The sequence below is a fragment of the Conger conger genome, chromosome 11 (genome assembly GCF_963514075.1).
Source record: "Conger conger chromosome 11, fConCon1.1, whole genome shotgun sequence".
In the NCBI taxonomy this organism is placed as follows: Eukaryota; Metazoa; Chordata; class Actinopteri; order Anguilliformes; family Congridae; genus Conger; species Conger conger.
The window spans coordinates 14,179,603-14,204,044 of NC_083770.1; the positions used below are offsets into that span (position 1 = coordinate 14,179,603).

The window sequence follows — 24,442 nt, forward strand, 5'->3', positions numbered from 1 at the left end:
AAGTCTTTATATACCTGTACTAAATAAGCCATCAAATACCCCTGACAAATCCAAAACAGCTGAGAAACCATCTGTCCAATTACTTTTGGTCCCCTAAAATGGGGGCCATGTATAAAAATAGATATAATTCCTATATGGATCATCTGATACAGAGCCAAAAGAACAGAAATGGTACCACTGTCCAAATACTTATGGACTGCGCTGTATACACTCACCGAGCACTTTATTAGGTATTTATTAGACTTCTACTGCTGTTGCCTATCAACTAAGAGTTATGATGCATTGTGTGTTCAGAGATGCTCTGCAAACCACTGTTGTAATGTGTGGTTATTTGTGTAAATGTCACCTTCCTGTCAGCTTTGACTGGCCCTTCTCCTCTGACGTCGCTCATTAACAAGGCAATTATTTCTGCAGAACTGCTGCTCACTGGATTTTCTTTTGTTTTTTCACTATTCTTTGCAAACTATAGAGACTAGTGTGTGTGAAAATCCCAGGATATCAGCAGTTTCTGAGGTACTCAAACCACACTCTCTGGCACCAGTGATCATTCCACAGTCAAAGTCACTTAGATCACATTTTTCCCCATTCTGATGGTTGATGTGAACCTTAACTGAAGCTCCTGACCAGTATCTACAAGCACCCACATCACCACTGTGACAAAGTAAATACCCCCTTAAACTCAATAACTGGTTGCACCAACATTCACGGGAATAATTGCAACCAAACGCTTCCATAATTTGAGATCAGTCTTTCATATCTCTGTGGAGGACTTTTATCCCATTCTCCTTGGCAGAACTGCTTTAATTCAGACAGATCGGCAGGTCCTTGAGCAGGAACTGCTGAGGAAGCTCAGTATTATGCAGTGGAGGGCTGTGGATTACACTAACAGTCTAATCAACATGCAGCTTTACTGTAGCAGTGAGCAGCTTTACACACTTATTGCAAAGGTAAAGAACGATGGAAGGCAAATAATGTCCAGGTAGAATTAATAATGAGAGGCAAAGACAGTTTAGTGCATATTTAAAATATTTATTAAAAAAGTATTAAATAAATACAGATAATTTATTTTTTAATAAATAGCCTTATACACAATGCTGTCTTCAACAAGATATTGCAAATGTAGTATTATTCACCGTCTTTACTGTGGTGTGTAGCATGTGGGGTGTAGTGCATGTGGTTTGTACGTGGGGTGTGCAGTGTGTGGTTTGTAACACGTGTGGTAGTGTGTAGTGTGCATGGTGTGTAGCGTGTGTGATTTGTAATATGTGCACTGTGATATGTGATATGGATATATTTTTCACGGTTGCCATCGCTGTGCGAGTCCAGCAGCATGTGCTCACTCCGCTCCCCTCTGTAATTCGGCAGACACCTGGCAACCACACCTACCACACCATTCTCATATTAGGCTTAACAAATGACTGTGACTGAGTATTACATTATATAACTGAATATTGCATATCTGATAAGGTATGGGTGCCAGGTTACAGTGGCATTGTATGTAGATACTCATGTGCAAGTTGGCTTTTTCAGGTCAGGATTGAAGCCACACTGGCCATTCAGACAGAAATCCTGATCTGTTCCAGAACAAGGACCCAGCAACATCAGGACCCGCGGAGTCTGCACACTCCCTATATACACACAACCATAAACACAGTTACATACTCCCTGTACACACAACCATAAACACCGTTACACACTTAACCATAAACACAGTTACATACTCCCTGTACACACAACCATAAACACAGTTACATACTCCCTGTACACAGAACTATAAACACAGTTACATACTCCCTGTACACATAACCATAAACACAATTACACACTTAACCATAAACACAGTTACATACTCCCTGTACACACAACTATAAACAGTTAGATACTCCCTATACACACAACCATAAACACAGTTACATACTCCCTGTACACACAACCATAAACACAGTTACATACTCCCTGTACACTCAACCATAAACACAGTTACACACTTAACCATAAACACAGTTACATACTCCCTATACACACAACCATAAACACAGTGCCACATATTCTTTAAGGTAAATGAAATGAGATCTATTTATGAATCTACAGAGCACAGTTATCTTCCATTGTCCACAGAGGACATTCAGTTTGTCACAACAGTAGCTACAACATGAGCAGTTACACTGAGCACAAAAATGTCAGCTTTTAAAGGTTTTGAATCTGAGAGAGGCATCTCTGTGGGAACATGCTGGGACTGAAGTAAGATCACAGACACATTCACCTGTGTGCAATAAACACAGAGGAACCCACCTGCAGAACGGAATTGGTCCTGTGTGGGCTCTGCAGAAGGGAACAGGTCCTGTGTGGATTCTGTAGACTTTGCTGGTGTTGAGCACATGATGGTTATCAAGGTCAGTGCAAAGACAGCTGTGGGAGACGACATCCCTCGTTAACAAACAAGTTCCTTAAAATAGACTCAGTGGAAGCAGTAGGTCAATCAGCCTGGCACATACCTGGCCACGGGTGACATCAGTGATGTTTTATAATGCTGACTGCATGGACTGTATATGTTACAGCATGACTTTGGCAGCTTTTCTGATTTCTTCTGAATACAGCCACATTTTCACGAATAATTGGAGAGATGCTCTATTCCATATTTGATGTACACAGAATATTCAGTAAATATAGCCACCAACATTTATATCATATTTCTCCTCTGTGTCCTTATACCGGTTTTAATACCTCACTAATTTATACAGGTATTCTTTAGGTGAACATTATATTTTGATCAAAAAAGAAAGATGGTTTGTGTTAAATAATATTAATATTGTGACACTTTTCCTTGTTCACTGTACAATGATAACACAATTACATTAACTGAATTAGATTATATATTTCATGTAAATACATCACTTAGAAGTTGGTCCCTGAGGTTTCCTGTGGTGTTTATCAGTTATCATTTTATGTATAGGTATACATAAAACATCTTCACCTGGCCAAAGGACATATCAGGAAAGTGTCATATCAGTAGGCTCAATAGCCCGGAATGAATAGTTTTAATAATTTTCCAAATAATTAAACCTGGATTCAAAACCACGTGTCCCTGCGAGGTACATTATGAATTCTGTCAAGGGGAGGTACCCACAGTGTGTTTCACTACTCCAATGCAACACAGGAGCAATGTTTTTCCATTTCACAAATGTTCACCTTAGCTGCAAAAGCATGCAATCTTGAGACATTTATCATAACCAGCTAAAATGAGATCACTCCACAAGTCTATATTAACCAATTTGGATTTATAGATGATTAGTAATGTGGTAAAAAGCATCTAGTAATAGCTACTAGAAATAAATGAAGAGTTTGGTTCCAAAATGCTATAAATCCATTTAGATTAACTTGAGTAAAAATGTGTTTTCTTTACCAAGAAAGTGGTATGATGAAAACCGCCATTTTCTGTTTCAAACTTTCATATAGCATCTTGAGGTTATAATAACATTAAAAATTTAAATCCCAGATTTTAATATTTAAAGATTTATTTTAAAAACAGATTATTTTTTCCCCAAAATGCAATAAATCCATTGCATCAATACAAACGTTTTTTTTCAGATTGAAGTTGTGCAAAATACAATTACAAACAAAGTAAGTTCTACATATGACAGCCTCTGAACTTGGAAACTAGGCCAAAAATAGTCAATTACATCAATAAAACGTTGGTCATGTGCGGAAAAGTGCAAAATTTCATCATGAACAAGAACATGAACAACAATATCACATATATTAGACCATAACATTTCCAAAATCACATTCCCTACATTCAACTTCCAAAATTGCATTAATCTTAGCCATGTTACATTTAGTGTAGTGTATGCTATAAATACGCTGCATACGCTGATTTTATTTTATTTTAAGATTCATTTTGAACACATTGCATTAATTGTGTTGTCTTGTGCATTATACAAATCATTGCATTGATAAAAATATTTCTGTATACAAAATAGTACAATTTTGTGCAACAGTAGAACTATACTGTAAGAAAGAACACTAATACATGACGATATCCCTTGTATTAGACCACAGAAAATCACATTCATTTTAACACATTGAATTCGTTGTGTTGTCTTGTGCAATATCATTCACCACATCGAAGGCTTACGTTTCCTACCCACAGCAGAAACCACCACAGGCTTACCAATGCCGTCAAAATTATTAATGTTTTCTTTATTTTCTTGTTAATCACTACTTCTCTCGAGAACTCTCTAGGATGCCGGCTGCAGACAGGGCGCAGCCATTACTGTGTACACAAAGTGGAATGGTGCGCTGTGATTGGTTGAGTGGATCTGTTGTGTTCTGCAGAAAAGGGGGACAGGCGTTTGTCGCGGTTTGAAAAAAAGGGAGTAAACAAGACAGTGTAAAGGCCCTTCCACACCAAGGCACAATTTCCGCAAGGAATTTCGCAGATGAACAAACATATGTGTTCTAATGAGTCTGTGCACACCAAAAGGCGAAATTCGATGCGCGGAAAAAAATATCGGATCAGTCCGTTTTGATGCGAAAGTTCGCATGCGGAAAAATGTGCCTGACCAATCAGATACGGATTTAATTGTGTTCTACTATGACATGTATGGCGACAAGCTGATTCTTTATCTGAAGACGGTCTACCTGTGAAATCCTTATTTGATTAATATTGCAAGTCCGTCTGTAAAGTTTAAGAGAATGTTAGGCTACGTTAAATTGTTTGGAATGCACGTCTTTACGCGCCATAATGATTTGTTCATTAAGCCTGTACCATTACATGCTGGAAAAACTGACTTTTGGTGGTTTGAGTGTGTGTAAAATAGGCTATATATTCTGAAACGTCATTTGCATTATGTCAGTTAAAAATACTTGCCATCTTGCGCGCTTGGCTATAGGCTATCTGGCGTTTGTACATTTTCTTTTCTTTTCACCATCTGTGCCGTTACGTGGTATCCAGAAAGTCATGTGCAGTAGCCTACGCCTACATTTTGGGCCTCGCGGAAATTACTGGATCCACCCCAATACCCATTACGCGTGAGACAGTATCAGTAACTCGAATACAACCAGACAATACAGCGTCAGATCATAAAAGACAAGTCTAGTGCAATAGTCCAGTAAATGGAAGTAGGCCAATGTCTTATTCACCAACATATCAATCACTATGAGATCTTCATCACTTGACGACATCTTTACTAATGACACTCGCGACTGACAGTCACGGCCAGCTTGTGCTTCTGACCTTCCAGAAATGAGAAATAAACATTGAGCTCGCACCCACACAGGCATAGGCACATACACACATGCTAGCTCCGTGAAGTTGGCAAATGTTGCTGGCCACAATTGGAGACTTCCGGTTCGCATTTATCAAAATAAAAGTTCGGTGAATAAAATTATTTATGAACTGTAATTTTGTCAATTTTAATTGTTAAATTAATACAGTTGGATATGATTGTGATGTATTTGCAGAGAATATAAAATTGTGCACAAATTTCAATAAAAACTGTTTGCCACCTGTTGTTGCTGTCTGTCAGGTGTGGTAGGGGCATGCATTGCCATAGACCAGGGGTCGGCAACCCTGGTCCTGGAGAGCCGCAGGGTGTGCTGGCTTTCGTCTCCACCTTAAAATAAGCAAGCGACTCAGACCCAAGAAACCAGGTGAGGCGAGTTAACTGTGTAATCAACGGCTTTCATTGATCAATTAATGCCAAGCAACAACGAAAGCCAGCACACCCTGCGGCTCTCCAGGACCAGGGTTGCCGACCCCTGCCATAGACTGTCAATTCACAAGCAGCTCATTTGCATAGCTCATAACTCAAAAACTATGAATTGTTTCAAAATGAAAGGGGGTATACATTTGTTAGCTGGACCCATATCTTTAATATTAAACAGTCCTTTCTGTGAAATCCTGTTCCGAGCAATTGCTGCTGTGTTTCTAGTGTGGGGAGGCCATACATTGCCATAGATTGTCAATTGCCACCCAACTCATTTGCATAGCTCATAACTCAAAAACTATAAATTGTTCCAAAATGAAAGGGGGTATACATTTGTTAGCTGGACCAATATCTTTAATATTAAACAGTCCTTTCTGCAAAATCCTGTTCATTTTGAAACAATTCAGTTTTTGAGTTATGAGCTATGCAATTGAGCTGGGTGGCAATTGACAGTCTATGGCAACGTATGGCCTCCCCACACTAGAAACACAGCAACAATTGCTCAGAACAGGATTTCACAGAAAGGACTATAGAATATTAAAGATATGGGTATATAGAGTAAATGTATACCCCCTTTCATTTTGAAACAATTTATAGTTTTTGAGTTATCAGCTATGCAAATGAGCTGGTCGTGAATTGACAGTCAATGGCATTGCATGCCCTTACCACACTGTAAATACAGCAACACTTGCTCGGAACATGATTTTAGATAACTGTATAATACTATAGATATTATACATAGATTTAATGTATGCCCCTGTTCATTTGGTAAAATTTTTTTCAAACAGTAAGCAGGTATGAAAATGAGCTGTTAATAAACCAACAGTGTAAAGCAATTTATGCTTGGCCTGCATCATAATAACTAGTCAAAAAGCAACCAAACTTTATAAGTTGTATAAGAAATGAATTTAAACAATGGTAATTATGTGAGGAAGCGCTGAAAACGCAGTAACTATGTTCTAATTATTTAACGTTACTCAGCAGCTTTTATTTTGACGGAAAGTCAGAGGAATTTGAGACCGGAAGTTCTGTACAGGAAGTCTCAATGTTGCTAGCTTCAGGGAGCTACAAATGCTTTTTATTTTATTTTTATTTTTATTATAACAAATTGTCAACAAACATACAAATACAGTTCTCATCCTATATAGATAAATCAACATGAAAACAAAATGAATAAGTAATAAATAAAAATAAAATAAAGAAAAATAAAATATAACTTCAAAAGAAAGGACGCGAGAATGTAGTTCACTTAATTATCTTAAAAATATTGCATACACTCATTGTTCCAATTGCTTTTTTGTTTAGAGAGGAAGAAATAGTTGAGAGATATAATTCAAATTCCTTCATAAACACCAAATTTATTTTCTTTTTTTTGCAAATTTACACTTGTGAATGTGAAATTTGGCGAGAAGTAAAAATAAATTAATAAGAAAAAAGGCATTATCATCTTTGTCATTATAATCATAGCAGCCAAGTATAACATTCTTATAGTAAAAAGCAAAATCCCCAAAAATGTTGTCAACTATAAAATCATTCACATCTTTCCAGAATGTATAGGTAAATTTACAAGACCAAAACAAATGGGAGCAAGTCTCTGGATGTAATTCACAGAAAGAACAATTCACGTCTATGTCATTCTTCAACTTTCGTAAGAAATGCTTCACGGGATAGAATCTATGGATCAACTTAAATGAAACTTCTTTTATCTTATTTGTTAGAAGGAACTTTTGTGGTAAGGACCAAACTTTTTTCCATTCAATATTACTAACAGAACTATTCCAATAAAATGTTGCTGCAGGAATAGAAACCAAGTTGTCCTGAAACAAAGCTCTTATTCTGAAGTTCATACCTCTATTAAAAGAAAAACAAACTTTACCTAATGGACATTGAGTAGGGTCTGGGGGTGACATTGACAGGGGCATAGAGTGGACCACATTCCTAAATAACATACATATACCAGATGGGATCGCCTCAAAAACAATAGAAAATTATTTTGGCGTTATTGGGATATTATACCTATTATGAAATTCTGAGTATCTATACAGCAGCCCTTCTTTATTAAACAACTGACTCACTAGTATAATACCATTGTTAAACCATTTATCATAAAATAATGACTTGTTCTTATATAAAATATTACAGTTGTTCCAAATATAACACCTCTGCGGAGAGAAATTGTGCTTGTAAATCAGCGCCCATGCCAAAAGCACCTGTTGATAAGCCACCTAAATGGGAAGACGTGGTGAGAGATAAAATTCCAAATAGAAGTAGGGTTTTTAAGGTATTTTTTGATCCTATTTATTTTGAACATATTGTTAAGAGAGCTGAAGTCTATAAAATTAAGCCTACCGTTCTTGTATTTATTCAGAACTACAGATTTACGCATATAATGCGTCTTGTTTTTCCATAAGAAGCTGCTTAGCATCCGATCAATAGATTTACACATTGTATTGTCAATATATAATGACTGAGCAGCATAGGTTAGACGAGACAAACCTTCTGCCTTAGTGAGCAGAACTCTTCCCTTGAGAGACAAGTCTCTTTGTAACCAACAGTTGAGAACTTTCTGGGTCTTTTCAATAATTGGAATAAAGTTTAAAATACCCCAAGATATGTCACAGAGTTTCTTACCGGAATATTACAAACTGAAGTCACTGTACAATTATTCACTGGTAATAAATCACATTTGCTAAGATTCAGGGAAAGCCCAGAAGCCTTGGAGAAGGACTGGATAGTCCTGACTGCCACTGATACTTGGGAAGCATCCTTAAGAAACAACGCTGTATCATCAGCCAGCTGACTGATCATTATTTCCCTGTTGGCAATAGCAATGCCTTTCAAAGAACTGGCTTTAACCTGTAAATTAAGAAGTTGTGCAGCTAGGAGGAAGAGGTATACGAACAAAGGGCACCCTTGCCAGACGCCACGTTCTAATGTAAATCTTGGGGATGTGCCACTCTTTAGTTTAATAGAGCTGTTTGCATTACTATATAAAGTTCTGACTGAATTAAAAAGGAAATTACCAAAACCAAATTTGTGTAGAGCGGTCATCATAAAATCATGCTCCAAAGAATCAAAAGCTTTATAAAAGTCTAAAAAAAGAATAAAACTGTCATCTTGAACAGTCTGAGTAATCCAATATATCTAAAATTAATCTTACATTAGAAATATGCCCATTTTGCATAAACCCTGATTGACTTTCGTCAATGATGGTATCTAATACAGATTTCAATCTATTAGCCAGTATTGATGCAAAGACTTTGTAATCATTATTCAATAGGGAGATTGGACGCCAATTATCTAATAGGAGGGGATCTTTTTTAGGTTTAGGGATCAATGTGATTAGACCCTGATATAAAGTAGGGGGGAGTGAACCTCTGTTAGTACTTTCTGCAAATACTTCTTTTAGAAACGGGGCCAAGCTCAAAGAAAAAAGCTTGTAAAATTCGGCAGGAAGTCCATCCGTTCCGGGTGATTTATTACATTTTAAATAGTTGATAGCATCAGTGATTTCATTCTGTGAAATAGGGCGGTCACAGAATTTGCTATCTGCCTCATCCAACCGATTAATATTAGGAAGAGAATCAAAAAAGACAGAGGACGTTTGTTGGCAGTACTTGGAGGTATAAAGATTACTATAAAATGCAGCACAGTAGTTTGCTATTTTCCTTGGATCATCAGTGATTGACCCATCAATTCTCAACTGCTGTATACTGTTGTTTTTAGATTGTTGTCTCTCAAGTCTAAAAAAGTATGCAGAGTTCTGCTCTCCTTCTTCGAGCCATCTTCTACGTGATCGAACAAACGCTCCTTCAGCTTTACGTTTATAGATCTCATCCAACCTATGCTGCTGCTCAATAAGTTCAATCTTCTCTGTCTCAGTGAGGACATCTACTGGTTTAGAAGCTAAAGTTGCAATCTTAAGGATTGCATCATCTTCTTCTGCTCTTCTACTTTTTGTTAAATCACTACTGTATTTCCTAAGGTATTTCGCAATCTCATATTTTAATAACTCCCAATTACTACTATACACATTTTCATTTAGAGCTTTGTTCCAGTACAACATAATCATTTTTTTAATTGTGTCAGCTACAACACTATGTTTAAGAATAGTACTATTAAGTTTCCAGTATGAGGACTTAGGGGTAGTGGAGAAAGACGATAGAGGAATAAGGATATGGATAGACTTATGATCAGATAACGGTGAGGGTAGAATGTCTGTTAAAACATTTTTCAGCTCTTTGGAGATAAGCCAATAATCAATACGTGACTGGCTTGTTAGTGACTTGTTGCACCATGTATATGATTTCTGTAGTAGATGGCTATCCCTCCGTGTATCAGTTAAATTAAATCTATGTGTGAACATCTTTATATGAGAACTAGCAGAGTCTGAGCTCCTTGAAGGCCACCTATCAATATGATTGTCTAGCACAGTATTGAAGTCGCCACCAAGAACTACAGAAGAGTTTGGGAATTTAGATAACCAGTGAAGTGGTCGCCCTTCTAAACTGTCAATATAAGCAATATTCCCTCTTTGAGAGTTGAAACCATAAACATTAACTATGATGTAATTACAGTTTGCAAGTTCAAGTCCCAGGAGTATATAATGGCCATCTTTGTCACAATCAGAGAATAAAACTTTCCCATTAAAACGGTTTTTCAAAATGCAAACACCAGCCGAGCGTTCTGACCCATGAGACAGCCATGAATCACATCCCCACTGTGATTTCCAGAAATCAGCATCTTGTTCAGTTGAGTGAGATTCTTGTATAAAGCAAAAGTCAGTATTATGTTGTTTGCAATATAGAAACGTAGCTTTACGTTTAACATGGTTTCTTAGCCCTCTCGCGTTGAGTGAAATAATAGATAATGACATAATGAATAATAAAAAGGAAAAATAAGAAAAGCTTGCTAGCAGAGCTAACCTTAACACTCCCTTCACTGCTCTTTCTTTTCTCCGAGTCTTTCATCATGGTTTATTGGCGTTACCAAAAAGTAGCCTGGTACAAATACTATCAAACTAAACTAATATTGTTGTTTTGTTCACACTATATATAATAGAAAAACATTTAGGTTTGCGGAGCACATCCAAACACGTGCCATCTTGGTTCCCCCCCCGTCCAGCTCCACGGAGCTACAAATGCTGGCCCTGAAGGAACCTCACTGCAGAACATTTGCTCCTGTGGGCGGGGTTGCTCCGAGGCAACCCCGCCCACAATGTGACGACTATCTCAGGGGATTTTAAACAATATACTATGTCACTAGTTACTAGTTAACTATGATATTAACGTTCGCTAGCTAGTTTGGCCAGATGTTTTCACAAAAAACAATAGCTTAACATTACGCTGTGGTCTTTCTTTTCTTGTAACACAAGAAAAACATTTCCATTTAAAAGATTTGCAGGATCTATGCACTATTAACATTAAAAACAAATATAGCCGTACACTACCCTTTTCACTCATTGTTTCTAGCATCAAATATGTGAGGTTCCACCTGCTTAAAATCCCCTTAGATAGTAATTTACCTGTTACTTTTTTTTTCGTTCACAGTAGCGATAGAACACTTTTCTTGACTTGTGTCTGGAAGTGTTGACGAATACATGAATAGCGTTGAACCAATGGAAACACACATTGTTCTGCAGTGAGAACTCCCGCGGGGGAGCCGCGTTGAACCCGACGGAGCCCTGGCGCTATTTCCCGTTTTCCGCCGCGGCCAATGAGAAGACGGAATGAGAGAGAGCGAGAGCCGGCCACAGAGAGAGAGAGAGAGAGAGTTTACATTTTTAAACCGACCGAACCGAACGAAGATTTCTTTTGACCATTGCCATCGTCAGGACGAAAGAATCGCCACTTAAATCATCTGGATCGCCGATCCTGTCGTCAGTCAGTCTACTTATTAAGGTAAGTTACCTCATCCGATAGCAACACGACGTTAATTTCATTGGAACATTGTAAAATGCCTTTTTTTGGGAAAGGTTTATATATTCGTTCCCTTTGTTTAAGTCTTGTTGTAAAAAATCTGTTACGGCAATCCGGGGAAGTGGGGAAGTGACGAATACATTAGGAAAAACGAAGACAAAACCACTTGCGCAGCCTCACTCACATACGCCAGGTGAGATTCCGTGCAACAGGAATATCTCGGGTGTCCGATCGTGTGTGCTTTTTGCGTTGGTAAGTGGAAATAATGGTTCATTTAAAACGCTTTCTGTTCTCAGTAGTCTACATATCAGATCATATGTATGTAGCCAGTTATAGGCAGTCACAGAGGACAACGGACAGTCGCGTCCGGTGCTTTAAACTAAATAAAAAATAAAATAACATACAAGGTTTCAAAGATTGGTATGTCGCTGGCAACTAGGGGAACCAACTAAGCCCGCTCAATACAGAGACGTCTAGCATGAGCAACTTCATTTCTCTGTTGAATTCCATATGTTTGACATACTCAAGATATGAAACCTCGATAATGTGGTGGTATTTTGGCCAGTGCCGCGTTTAAATAAGCTTCTAAAGGTGACTTGACCGCGGTTGTCCATTGCATTGATCTGTTTGAATCCAACTAGGTAATCTAGCTAACGGCGAGAGGTCAATCTTTGAAACCTTGCATGTTATTTTATTTTTTATTTAGTTTAAATGTCATTTACATAGCTACAGAACTGTCCGATCACGCCGAATCACTGATAGAAACAAGATGAATTATTGACGATTCCGAAAATGTATAACTTTAAGATTTAAATAAATCCTATGGTGGGACTTTTGTCATCTATGGACGGTACGACAGAAAATTCCGGTGCCGTCGAACTTAATCGAATGCTTTTATTTATATCGTTCGAATGACCAAGTGCCGTTAAAAAGCAAATTGTATGGCTTTGTGCTATTCGCTTATGCTAGCTACATCATGCTAACATCGTACAGGGACCAGTAAAGGCTTAGAACACACTAGCACTTAGTTATTGTAAGTTTAACTAAAGTAACTAAACATGGGGCTGCCGTAATCTTAACTGAATAGGCTCCTACGCTGCGATCTCGCCATTGATGGCTCCATAAACTGACATATTAAAAATTATAACGTTAACGTTCTTCCATCCATCCATTATCTGAACCCGCTTATCCTGATCAGGGTCGCACGTTAACGTTCTTGAAAATCTAATTGTTTTGAACGTATGGTGGTGTCAAGGTATTTACTCACTTTCAACTTCCTCTGTATGTTAACTTATAGTGTAGGCTACTAAAAGGCTCACTCTAAAGAAACTATAGCTCTATGTTCTCAAGCTTAACTGCAAATAACCATTCACAGGCACTGAAATGTTTGTAAATTAAATTAACTATTTACTTAAGTACACAATATAATTCCTTTAGTACAGTATTCATTCAATTCAGTTTTCTTTCACGGCTTAACAAAATAGTTTGCAAGAGCACATTCAAGTACCAACAAAAAACAGATACAGGGCTCTAAGCCTCAATAAAATGAAATGCCTCAATGACATGAAATAAACCCTATAGCCGGCAGTATAACTAAAAATACCCCAAGTCAAAGTGGTTGTTGCAGGCCTGGCGCGTAGCTTCTGTGCGGTGTAGCACACCAAATGGCGGCTCCTTCACTCTAAATGAGCTAGAGGACAACGACAACTCACAGTTCCTGGAACAGGCAGCGCGCGCGAAGCTACTCTCCGGAAAGTGTGTTTAGTTGGTTGGAATCGCATGAATCCCTTGTGTTACGGTCTCCTCAGGTTTACGCGGACTTGTCGAGCTCTGCGGGTTAGCGAACACACAGTCCTTGAGCAATCCAGAACAGCTAGCTATCTCACTGTAGAGCTAAGCTAGGCAAAATGGCAGACCGCCCGAACGTTGAATTCCTCTGCGGAATAAATTGTCCGTCCGTCGAATATAACAACTCCTAGAGTTCACGGGTTGTGTACTCACGTTATTACACTCTTCAAACACTTTGGAAATAGGTGGACTACGTATTTCCACTGTTAACGTTTCAAAACAACAGCATAGCAACACATTCCTCGCGAGCTTTTTTAAAATCTTCTCTCCTCTACTCTCCAACGTCTCTCTCCCGTTTTTTTCCACTTCCTCCTGACCCCTGACCTTCAACTCACTTTTCATTCTTCTTCTTCTTCTTCTTTTGATTTCCGGCAGACTAGGCACGGTCAGTGCATTGCTGCCTCCCACCGGTCAAACATTAGACCACAAAACAAAACCAAAATATATATATATATATACAATAAATATATGATCTATATCCTCGGATACAGGCCCGTAGCGTTAAGAAAGTCTATAACCTTTCTTGCGATCTGACTCTGGTTTTTTGATTCTCCTAGTATTGTTTTCAATGAGAAAGTCTCAACTCCCAATTTTGCTGACTCCACAAAAAGTTCTCTTCTTTCCTCAGCATAAAGTGGACACTGCAGCATCACATGGAGGACTGTTTCCAATACCCCACACTCTTCACAATTACCATTTATATGCTTGCCTACTAATGCCAGTCCACTCCCTATTCCACAATGCCCCAGCCTTAATCTGGTCAGTTTTATTTCATCTGCCCTACTCATCCGCCCCCTACTCCTCACTGTGACTGATGACTGTATATTATACAGATGCCTCCCTCTTCTCTCCTCCTCCCATTCCCTCTGTCACTGGTTGTACATCCCCTCCCTGACCATGCTTTTTCATTCTTCTAATCCAAATGACACCTCAACATCCACTCTTTCCCTTGTCAGACTATCTTTTGCCGCTCTATCTGCTCCCTCGTTGCCCTCAACTCCTACATGAGATGGAACCCATAAAAATCCTACCCTACACCCTCTTCTCTCTAACCTATAGACTCCTAGCATTATTTCCTGGCTAATATTTGGTCTAGCACTAGTTCCTCCTCCCTCCAGAGCTACCAGGGCTGCTGCTGAATCAGAGCACAAAACTGCTTTTCTCGGACTCACTTCCTCCACCCACCACACTGCCCACAGTAGAGCAATTAATTCAGCTGAATATATTGATATCCCATCTGGCAATCTCCTTCCCTGGTAGATCTGGATTTGAGGAACACACATACCAAACCCTACTCTTCTGCTAACAGGGTCTCTAGATCCATCAGTATACACCTGAATATGAGAGGCCCACTTCTCTTTCAAATGTTTTCCTACTACTAATTCTGGATCTCCAGCATCTTCCTTCTTCAATATTAGTCTTAAGTCTATGTTGGGCTCAGGCCATAACCAGCGGGGCACTGCTGGCCAACAAATACGGGCCTCCACTTCTACTCTTTCAACTCCTAAGTTCTCTGCCCACCCCCTTACTGAATTTACAAAACTGCCTTTCTTTATCCTACCATCTCTACCTGCGAATTCCCAATATTCAGTCAACAATAAGTTTCACTTTTCATTGGCTAATGACAATAAACAAAAAGCAAAACTTTACAGTTGAATCTTTTCTCACAGTATGCTAAATAAAACATATTTACAATGTGTCCAGCATTGTGAACATAGTAATTTAGGTTTCTCTGAAATTGGGTAATGGGGTACTTTTAAGTACTGTGGTAGTACGGCACTGTGGGATAAAGTATTGTGGTTATTTTTGTGTTCGGCCAGGTTAAATCTTGAGGCAGAACCCTTGTAATGCAGCTGCCAGGGTGTGCCGCCAGGGGGCGTCTCCCCCTCATTGAGTGCGGTGTGCTGTTGTTATTTGGCGTAGGAAGTGTTTCATTTCAATGTTCCCATTGAGTGCTTCACCTCAGACCTGCCTGCCGTGTCCCTACCAGCAGTCCAAGGACTGACTGAAACTACAGGCCTGGGGGTCAGCAGCTTCTGCGCCTGATGTAAGCTACGACGGCGTCCATCTGCGCCCCAGGCTGGGGTGTCTTCCTACGTCCACTTGACTGAGAGACATTTTTGTTCAGTTGCACTTTCTACAAAATTGCAACATAAGCACATACTCTAGAAAACAGTATTTTATGCCACTTACCTAATCGTGCTCCTTTCTTTGGACTCGTAGAGGTCCCTCATCGTGCTCAATTTGTATTGGCTGAAGCCAACAAGGGCCTCTCCCTCCTGGCCTGGCTGGCTGGCTCTGCCTCTGCATTGGCCTAGGTCTGCATCCATTTTCCCCACCAAGGCTAAAGAATGCAAATGCAATCCAAAGATGGCCCCTTTTGTATATGTGGTAACGGGGCACAAACAAATGCCTGGGCAGGTCGTTCGCTGAAATGACAGCCAGATGTTTCAGCAGTACATATACTGCAGTAATAGTGGAACAATCTCTTCAGTGACAACTACATCTACATCTATAGGGTGGCTTGTAGCGTAGTGGTTAAGGTGCATGACTGGCGCATGACCTGGGCAAGGTTGGTTGTTCAATCCCTGGTGTAGCCACTATAAGATCCGCACAGCCGTTGAGTAAGGCCCTTAACCCTGCCTTGCTCCAGGGGAGGACTGTCTCCTGCTTAGTCTAATCAACTGTACATAACTGTACGATAAGAGCATCTGCCAAATGCCATGTAATGTAATGGAATATTTTCCCTATATACATGCACATTTCAATGCAAGTATGACCACTTTTGAATAGATGGTAACAAGGCTGCAAACCAAAAGATAAACTGAATAAACTTTCTGCTAAAATCAGAATGATCTGTCTTGCATATTTCAAGCATATAGTTTCATTTGTCTGTCAAAATGCAACATATTTCCATCCACAGTGATCAGAATTTTGGTTCTGTTGTCAACCGAGTATCTAAATGTCCGCAAAATTTGCTGTATTTGTACAGACTTTTGCTGGTAGTGAACACTGACTGAGAGAGGTATTCATGAATTTTGGAAGAAGTGGTGATTGAATGCCTTTAGTATGAAAGCAATGCAAAAATATCCACAGTTTAGTTCACATGGCCTATTGATATGGTGAATGTGTTAAGTGTTTTGAAAAAGTGGACATGGTATTGAGACAAGTGTGAAAACGATTAAAAAAAACTGTAAAAAAAGAAATCAAAGTTTAGTGGGACAGGACACGCACACAGGGATGGACAGTACTGGCTTGGCATTAGCCTGGAGATGGCAGCTTCGACAGGGGACCTGCGTCACTTGAACCAGGTTGAGTGCGGTGTTGAGTGTAACTGTCCTGTGTGCTGTGTATAGCTCCAAGTACATAATCACTGAACATAGCAAGCACAGACTTTTCTCAGGACCAGTGCTCTGCTGTTAGTGAGTGCTTTGCACCACTTTAATTGAGTCACAACAAATAGTAGATCCTGGAGCAATAACAGTGAGAGCCAATATTAACTATACCTAACTCTTTCTACTGCATTAACCTTAGTTCTACCACTATCTCCTCTATTCTAGGTGCTCCTGATGTCACTGTTAACAATTCTGTCCCAGCACTTGATAGCTGGGTGTTATAGTAATTATTACTTTGAATGACCTGCTATGCTCTTATAGCAGTAAACGGTGGTGGTTAGAATGCAAACCCACCACCAATACAAAATGGGGGAATAATAGGTTTGAGCCTTTCAGTTTAGATTTAAAATATATCATTGACTGTTTTGCTCTGATTCCATTTTTGCTTTACCTTCACCTTTGAACACAGACACACACACACACTCTACACTAGCCCACCCACCCGTCGGGACAGTTGATCACATAAAGGGTTCAATTGGTTTGAATATAGCTAGAATTGGAAATTACCAAAACCTCAGTGGGGTGCTTCCACCATTAGTCTGGGTACGATGTAATTCCTTCCTGGGAATGGTTATTCATGAAATTTTTCACTCCCCTAACCGGGCTACTTAAAGGTTATCATGTTGGTTAGGTTAGGTTAGGTTATCATGTCGCGATTCAGACGGAAGGCTTGTCGGACGCGTCCCTTGTGAATTTTTCTTTGCACATTGCAATTAAGCTTTTCAGTTGAGAAGTTGTCATCAATGTGTTACTTCGCCAGTTCAAATTTGATTCCACAAAGGGAGAAGAATATTCCCAACGGTAGGGTTTTTTATAGGGGCTCAAAACAATGCTATAGCAGTCATTCTGATTGGTTGAAAAGGTATAAAGTCGAGAGTGCCATATGGCACTCTTGGGACTGAAAGGGTTAAGGACGGCAGAAACATGAATGAAACTCCAAACATTTTCCCACTGACCAATAGCGTATCTGGATTACTCATCTTAAACCTTATTAATTATATTCTCCTCTGAGGCTCCTACACTTATTGACAACTGTATTGTGTAGACCTGTATACCAGCTTGTTAATGCAAGTATTTAATTAGCCAATCATGTGGCAGCAGGGTGGCACGGATGGTGCAGTGGGTAGCATTGCCGCCTCACAGCAAAGAGGTCCTGGGTTCAAATCCCCGTCGGCCGGGGCCTCTCTGTTTGCATGTTCTCCCCGTGTCTGTGTGGGTTTCCTCCGGGTACTCCGGTTTCCTCCCACAGTCCAAAGACATGCAGATTAGGCTGATTGCTGCAGCCCGTCTGGTATTCAATGTTCCCAGACATTCACATGTCACCCCCCCTGCTTCAATTCAATCAATCCCTTATCAAGACCTATACACCAACAAGACCCCTCCGTTCTGCCACTTCATGCCGTCTGGCGCCTCCCCCTCGCCACACCTGCACTTCACGCTCGCGACTGCTGTCTGTCCTGGTCCCACGGTGGTGGAATGACCTCCCGGTGGATGTCAGAACGGCTGAGTATCTGACCTCCTTCAAGCGCAGACTGAAGACCCATCTCTTCAGGCTACACCTTTCCCTCCCCAACTCACCACCATGATTAGCCTTAGACTGTAATGGCACTTATGTATTGACTGTATAGACATTGTTACTTGTATAGGTATTGTTGTTTTTTATTGGCTGTTTTATTGTTGTATTCTAGCTGCCAACTGTGGTATGCTAGTTCGAAAGATGATTGTACTCTTCAAGGGTTCTGATTATCTGTATGTTTACACTAGGACTCGGAACTGTACTGTCCTCTCAGGTCCTCTTTGCACTTGTTCTTGTGTTTGATTTGCACTTTGTTGTACGTCGCTCTGGATAAGAGCGTCTGCTAAATGCCATGTAATGTAATGTAATGATTGGAGAGTCTAAATTGCCCGTAGGTATGAGTGTGTGAGTGAATGGTGTGTGTGCCCTGCGATGGACTGGCAACCTGTCCTGGGTGTATTCCTGCCTTTCGCCCAATGTATGCTGGGATAGGCTCCAGCCCCCCTGCGACCCAGTTCAGGATAAGCGGGTTAGGATAATGAATGAATGAATGAATGAATGAATGTGGCAGCAACTGAATGCATAAAAGCATGCTGAAGTGGTGAAGAGGTTCAGCTGTTCTTCAGATCAAATGTCAAAATGGGGGAAAAGTGACTTGGACCATGGAATGATTGTTGGTGCCTGACAGGGTGTCTTCAATATCTTAGAAACTGCTGATCTCGTGGGATCTCAGGGGTCCAGGAAGCTCCTGAAAACTGTCAGTCAGAGCCTGGGTTACAACTTCGCCTCAAGAGGGTATGACGGTAGTTCTGCACCCTGCCACCCCCACAGATGGGACTGTGGAGCAGAAGAAGGTGTCCTCCAGGAATTGGTTGAACGCAAAGCCCACGTGGACTGTCTGTAAGCACAGGACATTTCAAGTGTATTTTGTCTGAATGTTGTTTGCTGTTTGTGGGTAGGCATGCATATCAATAATGATTCTCAATGACTGACATTCAAATACAACTTATTTTTCTACAGACATCGTCCTCCTGTTCCTGTTATCTACCGTTAGCTCCAATCCGATCCATGCAAGTAAGTGTAATCCTTCTAAACTTCATCTGTGTCTGTAAAAAATGGTCAATTATTTACATGTATGTTACTATGGTGATGAAGCCGCACTTTCATTGGTTAAGGTAAAGCCATGGAAGTGCCATTTTAAAAGCCTAAACGCTGATCTGATAAATCGATTACATTTTAAAATTTTTATTTTTTAGTCATTCTGCTTCCATTAAACTGTCATGATTACTCTGGAATTCTGTAACTTGCATTGATTGCTTTTGTCTAATTCTCATCAAAATATTGGACTGCTTATGAACATAACTGCTCACAGAATGTATGGGTTTGAGTGTGAGGTGTGAGATGTTAGTTCAGAACACTCATCCCATCTAGTCTAATCTCCATTTTGTCTAATTTAACTAATTTAATTGTTTTTAACAGGGACCACCTCCCCCCCCTCCACCAGTGCCCACCCTCACACTCCCCACGGGGGCGACATTGGCTCAGGAGGTAAGAGCAGTCGTCTGGCAGTCGGATGGTTGTCGGTTCGATCCAACCATTTACCATTTACCCTTAAATGGTTTGGTCTTGGATGTCCTGTCATGGCTGATGGGAAACCTGCTCTTTTCGCTCGTGTCAACATGTGAACCCCTTCTCTGTTTCCGTGTCTCAGGGCAGTGTGCACTCTGCCTGGACCCAGAATGCGCAACACATATCGTCAGAATATGCAACGGTGATGACTTATTCATATGGAAGAACGGAATGCTGGGAATTGAAAACTGCTGCAAGGACAACCTGAAGCCAGATGAGCCGTGTCAGCTGACAAACGGAAGCCTTGTGGTGCAGTCTGACCAGCCCCTTTCCTTTGAAGGGAATGACAGCCTTTCAGGTGGCATGAAGGCTTTCCCCACCGAGACTGTATGTGAGTATTCCTGCACTTGATCCAGTTTGGTGTGTTCGAGATGGAGGATACGGAAAGCTGGGAGATGATTCTGTTGTAAAAATCGAGAATGCAGAACTATTCATACATTGTTCATCATATCAAAATGCCCCAGGCAGCTGAAATTGCATTTCTGTTATTTATTCATTTTTTTCCTCAATTTATTTCATTTTTTTGCAATCATTGCAATGACTTTCATGAAGGGAGAGTCAACCAAAGCCAAAATCTGCTTGAAATTCTTTGATTTCACCTCCCGTTAATGCAGTTTCCGCATCTGTCTGACTGTTTGTAGTGTTGTGGACGTGTGTGCGATCATACGTCAGTTGTGTAATCATGACCGGGGTGACATTGGCTCAGCAGGTAAGAGCAGTCAGAGGGTTGCCGGTTCGATCCCGCCTGGGTTTGTCGAAGTGTCCCTGAACAAAACACCTAACCCTCAAACGCTCCCGACAAGCTGGTTGGTGTGTGTGTGTGTGTGTGTGTGTGTGTGTGTGTGTGAAGGAGAAGCATCAATTGTCCAGTGCTTTGGATAAAGGCTCTATATGAATGCACACACATAGAGATCAAATGCTAACCATTTACCATTTATGACCTCTCTGCAGCCTGCGCTGGTCTTGACCTGCCTCCTGGACCCAAGTCTCTCCCCGGTAAGCTCTCTGTGAGCTGGAAGATCAGACCCGGCAAGCTGATTATCACTCACACTGTGGCCTAATGATAGTGTAGCCTTGCAGGGTGATTGACTTGCACTCACACATAGAGATCATTTTGGAGCACCACAGAGGCTGTCTGTAGATCTTTATCTATAACCCTCTCTGCTTTCTATGGTGTTGGGACAGCATGTACAGAGTTTTTATTTTTGTCATTTTTATTTGTTACACAGACCCATTGGTGAGCGCTACCGCCAACACCACAACCCCAGACACCAGGCCTCCACCTGAGTTCTGAGCGAAAGGAAAGGAAACTGAAGGAATCTGTCTGCTGATCTCATTCAGAAATCAACCATTTCATCTATTCTTTCTATCTTTTTCAGGTCGTGCTGCAATTATTGGGGGCATTTTCGGAGGTAATGTGAAGTTTCCTACAGCTACTGTGTATGCAGGATTCAAGCTGGCAACCCCCATGTCTGTAGCAGGCAGTGCAGGGGGAAGGGGAAAGGGAACATGCCTTTTTGCACTGAACCCTTAGTTATTACATTACATTACATGGCATTTAGCAGATGCTCTGATCCAGAGCGACGTACAACAAAGTGCAAATCAAACACAAGAACAAGTGCAAAGAGGACCTGAGAGGACAGTACAGTTCCGAGTCCTAGTGTAAACATACAGAAAAGCAGAACCCTTGAAGAGAGTTATGATTCTTATGATTCCCTGTTGACAAAGGTGTCCATTAACTGATCGTTCTTGTGCTCATAGGTGTTGCCATCGGTGTCGTTATCGTTATCATGGTACGGAAGTATGGGAAAAAAAGGTACGTGGTTTCCAAAAATGATTGTTAAACTGAATTTGGGGGTGTGAGTGTGTACATTTGGTGTAATGGTGTGTACCATATGTAGTGTATGGATCAGGGGTGGGCGAAGAGGGCGGAATCCGACCCTGGGTTTCATGACACCAGCTCTTAATGGCTGAACTTGCGGCTTGCGTGTGTCCTGCTAAGCTGGTGCAGCTGTGCCGTAGTCTCTTCTAGAAGTGAAACTGTCCGTGTAATGCAGGGAGCCCCTCCGTTTCACAACTTTGTGGCGATTTAAAATTTTAATCCGTCATATGTTCATCTGAGATTTGAGATCAAGCATATGCACCTGCTACAGCCACAGTATGCAAGCGTTTCCTTAATATTTTACCATGCTTATGTACGGGGTAGAACAAGTGTGTCTTATGGAGTGGTCACAAAGCTAAATCTAAGGTACATTGTGCACCCCCTGGTGCAACAGCTAAGTAAGGCAGGAAGCAAAAGCCTGCAGAGGCCACAGGAGCATAGCTACTCGGCTCTCACGCAGACCAACAGGGCCGGATTATTCCGTGTGTGAAGAGCTTTGCGTCTTAAGGTTGTCCTGGATTCCAATCAATAGTCCAATGACGTCAAACTTTATCGGCACCAGCATGTATTTCACAGATGTACCCTCTTGCTTTGCTTATTCCAACTGCCGTTAACTAACTGAACTAACTGAACTCTACATTAACCAATCAGAGGGGAGTGTGTGCATGTTCCCAAAGATGATTTGCTCTTTATTTGTGTTGCCGAAGACGGGACAGGACAGGTCCTCAGAACGCTGCGCCTCCTGATGGGAACACCGAGAACGAGAACGAGATGAGTCCTCTTCAAGGTCAAGCAAATGGAAATGTCACTCAGGGGCCTGGAAACATCTGAGGGCATGGAGTTGGACTCCCCTTCTCTATTGTCGTCTTCTCTGCCCACATCTGAGAATGGAGGATTTAATGGCAGGGGGTTACGATAGTATCCTTCACTGCCTGCCCACGGGTCATTAATTTGGGTCGTCCACATGTCGTGAGCCACGGACCCCTTGCCGAGCTCAGACCTCACGTTCCCACGAGCAGTACCCCACGAGGAGGTGTCTCGGGGACGAACTCAAGTACTCCGAACGTTCTGGAGCCCTGGTAAGTTCTACTGAACTTCCAGCCCAGTCTCAAAGTGAAGGGTGTGATGCAAATACATACATAAACATATATAAAGGAAACTTGCATAACTAATCAACGCTAATCAACGCTGCGCCTCCTGATGGGAACACCGAGAACGAGAACGAGATGAGTCCTCTTCAAGGTCAAGCAAATGGAAATGTCACTCAGGGGCCTGGAAACATCTGAGGGCATGGAGTTGGACTCCCCTTCTCTATTGTCGTCTTCTCTGCCCACATCTGAGAATGGAGGATTTAATGGCAGGGGGTTACGATAGTATCCTTCACTGCCTGCCCACGGGTCATTAATTTGGGTCGTCCACATGTCGTGAGCCACGGACCCCTTGCCGAGCTCAGACCTCACGTTCCCACGAGCAGTACCCCACGAGGAGGTGTCTCGGGGACGAACTCAAGTACTCCGAACGTTCTGGAGCCCTGGTAAGTTCTACTGAACTTCCAGCCCAGTCTCAAAGTGAAGGGTGTGATGCAAATACATACATAAACATATATAAAGGAAACTTGCATAACTAATCAACGCTAATCAACGCTGCGCCTCCTGATGGGAACACCGAGAACGAGAACGAGATGAGTCCTCTTCAAGGTCAAGCAAATGGAAATGTCACTCAGGGGCCTGGAAACATCTGAGGGCATGGAGTTGGACTCCCCTTCTCTATTGTCGTCTTCTCTGCCCACATCTGAGAATGGAGGATTTAATGGCAGGGGGTTACGATAGTATCCTTCACTGCCTGCCCACGGGTCATTAATTTGGGTCGTCCACATGTCGTGAGCCACGGACCCCTTGCCGAGCTCAGACCTCACGTTCCCACGAGCAGTACCCCACGAGGAGGTGTCTCGGGGACGAACTCAAGTACTCCGAACGTTCTGGAGCCCTGGTAAGTTCTACTGAACTTCCAGCCCAGTCTCAAAGTGAAGGGTGTGATGCAAATACATACATAAACATATATAAAGGAAACTTGCATAACTAATCAACGCTAATCAACGCTGCGCCTCCTGATGGGAACACCGAGAACGAGAACGAGATGAGTCCTCTTCAAGGTCAAGCAAATGGAAATGTCACTCAGGGGCCTGGAAACATCTGAGGGCATGGAGTTGGACTCCCCTTCTCTATTGTCGTCTTCTCTGCCCACATCTGAGAATGGAGGATTTAATGGCAGGGGGTTACGATAGTAACGCAACTAATTAAAAAAAAACCAGATTTATCTTTTTTTGCTTTTTCCTTAATATACACTGATGATAGGTTTTTGGATTCAATTTTTGTTCTGCATTAAGAAATTCAATAAATCTATTTAATTCATACATTTCCTCATTTTTTCTTTTTTTCCTTTATTTGTCTCTTCGGCCTTCTCTCTCCTGCCCTCTTTCTCTTTTTTTCTGGTCCTCCTCATCTCTTCTCTTCCTTTTTTTACTTTAATCTCCTTTAATCTACTTT

General features: G+C 41.1%; 1 protein-coding gene across 4 annotated transcripts; it reads left to right on the forward strand.

The window, feature by feature from the left end:
• Positions 1 to 11,486: 11,486 nt before the first annotated feature.
• LOC133140229 (uncharacterized) lies at positions 11,487 to 24,307 on the forward strand. Of its 4 annotated transcripts, none has more exons than XM_061259926.1 (10): positions 11,487 to 11,608; positions 19,093 to 19,285; positions 19,406 to 19,459; positions 19,865 to 19,933; positions 20,097 to 20,345; positions 20,721 to 20,824; positions 20,966 to 21,010; positions 21,394 to 21,426; positions 21,776 to 21,830; positions 22,604 to 24,307. In XM_061259926.1, exons 2-10 carry the CDS (start codon positions 19,183 to 19,185, stop codon positions 22,669 to 22,671), a joined length of 780 nt encoding a protein of 259 aa, XP_061115910.1. In that variant the 5' UTR covers positions 11,487 to 11,608; positions 19,093 to 19,182; the 3' UTR covers positions 22,672 to 24,307. The 4 variants fall into 4 exon arrangements, with proteins under 4 accessions (XP_061115910.1, XP_061115912.1, XP_061115913.1 ...); XM_061259928.1 differs by having other exon boundaries at positions 20,724 to 20,824; XM_061259927.1 differs by lacking the exon at positions 11,487 to 11,608 and adding an exon at positions 11,800 to 11,878.
• Positions 24,308 to 24,442: the final 135 nt, after the last annotated feature.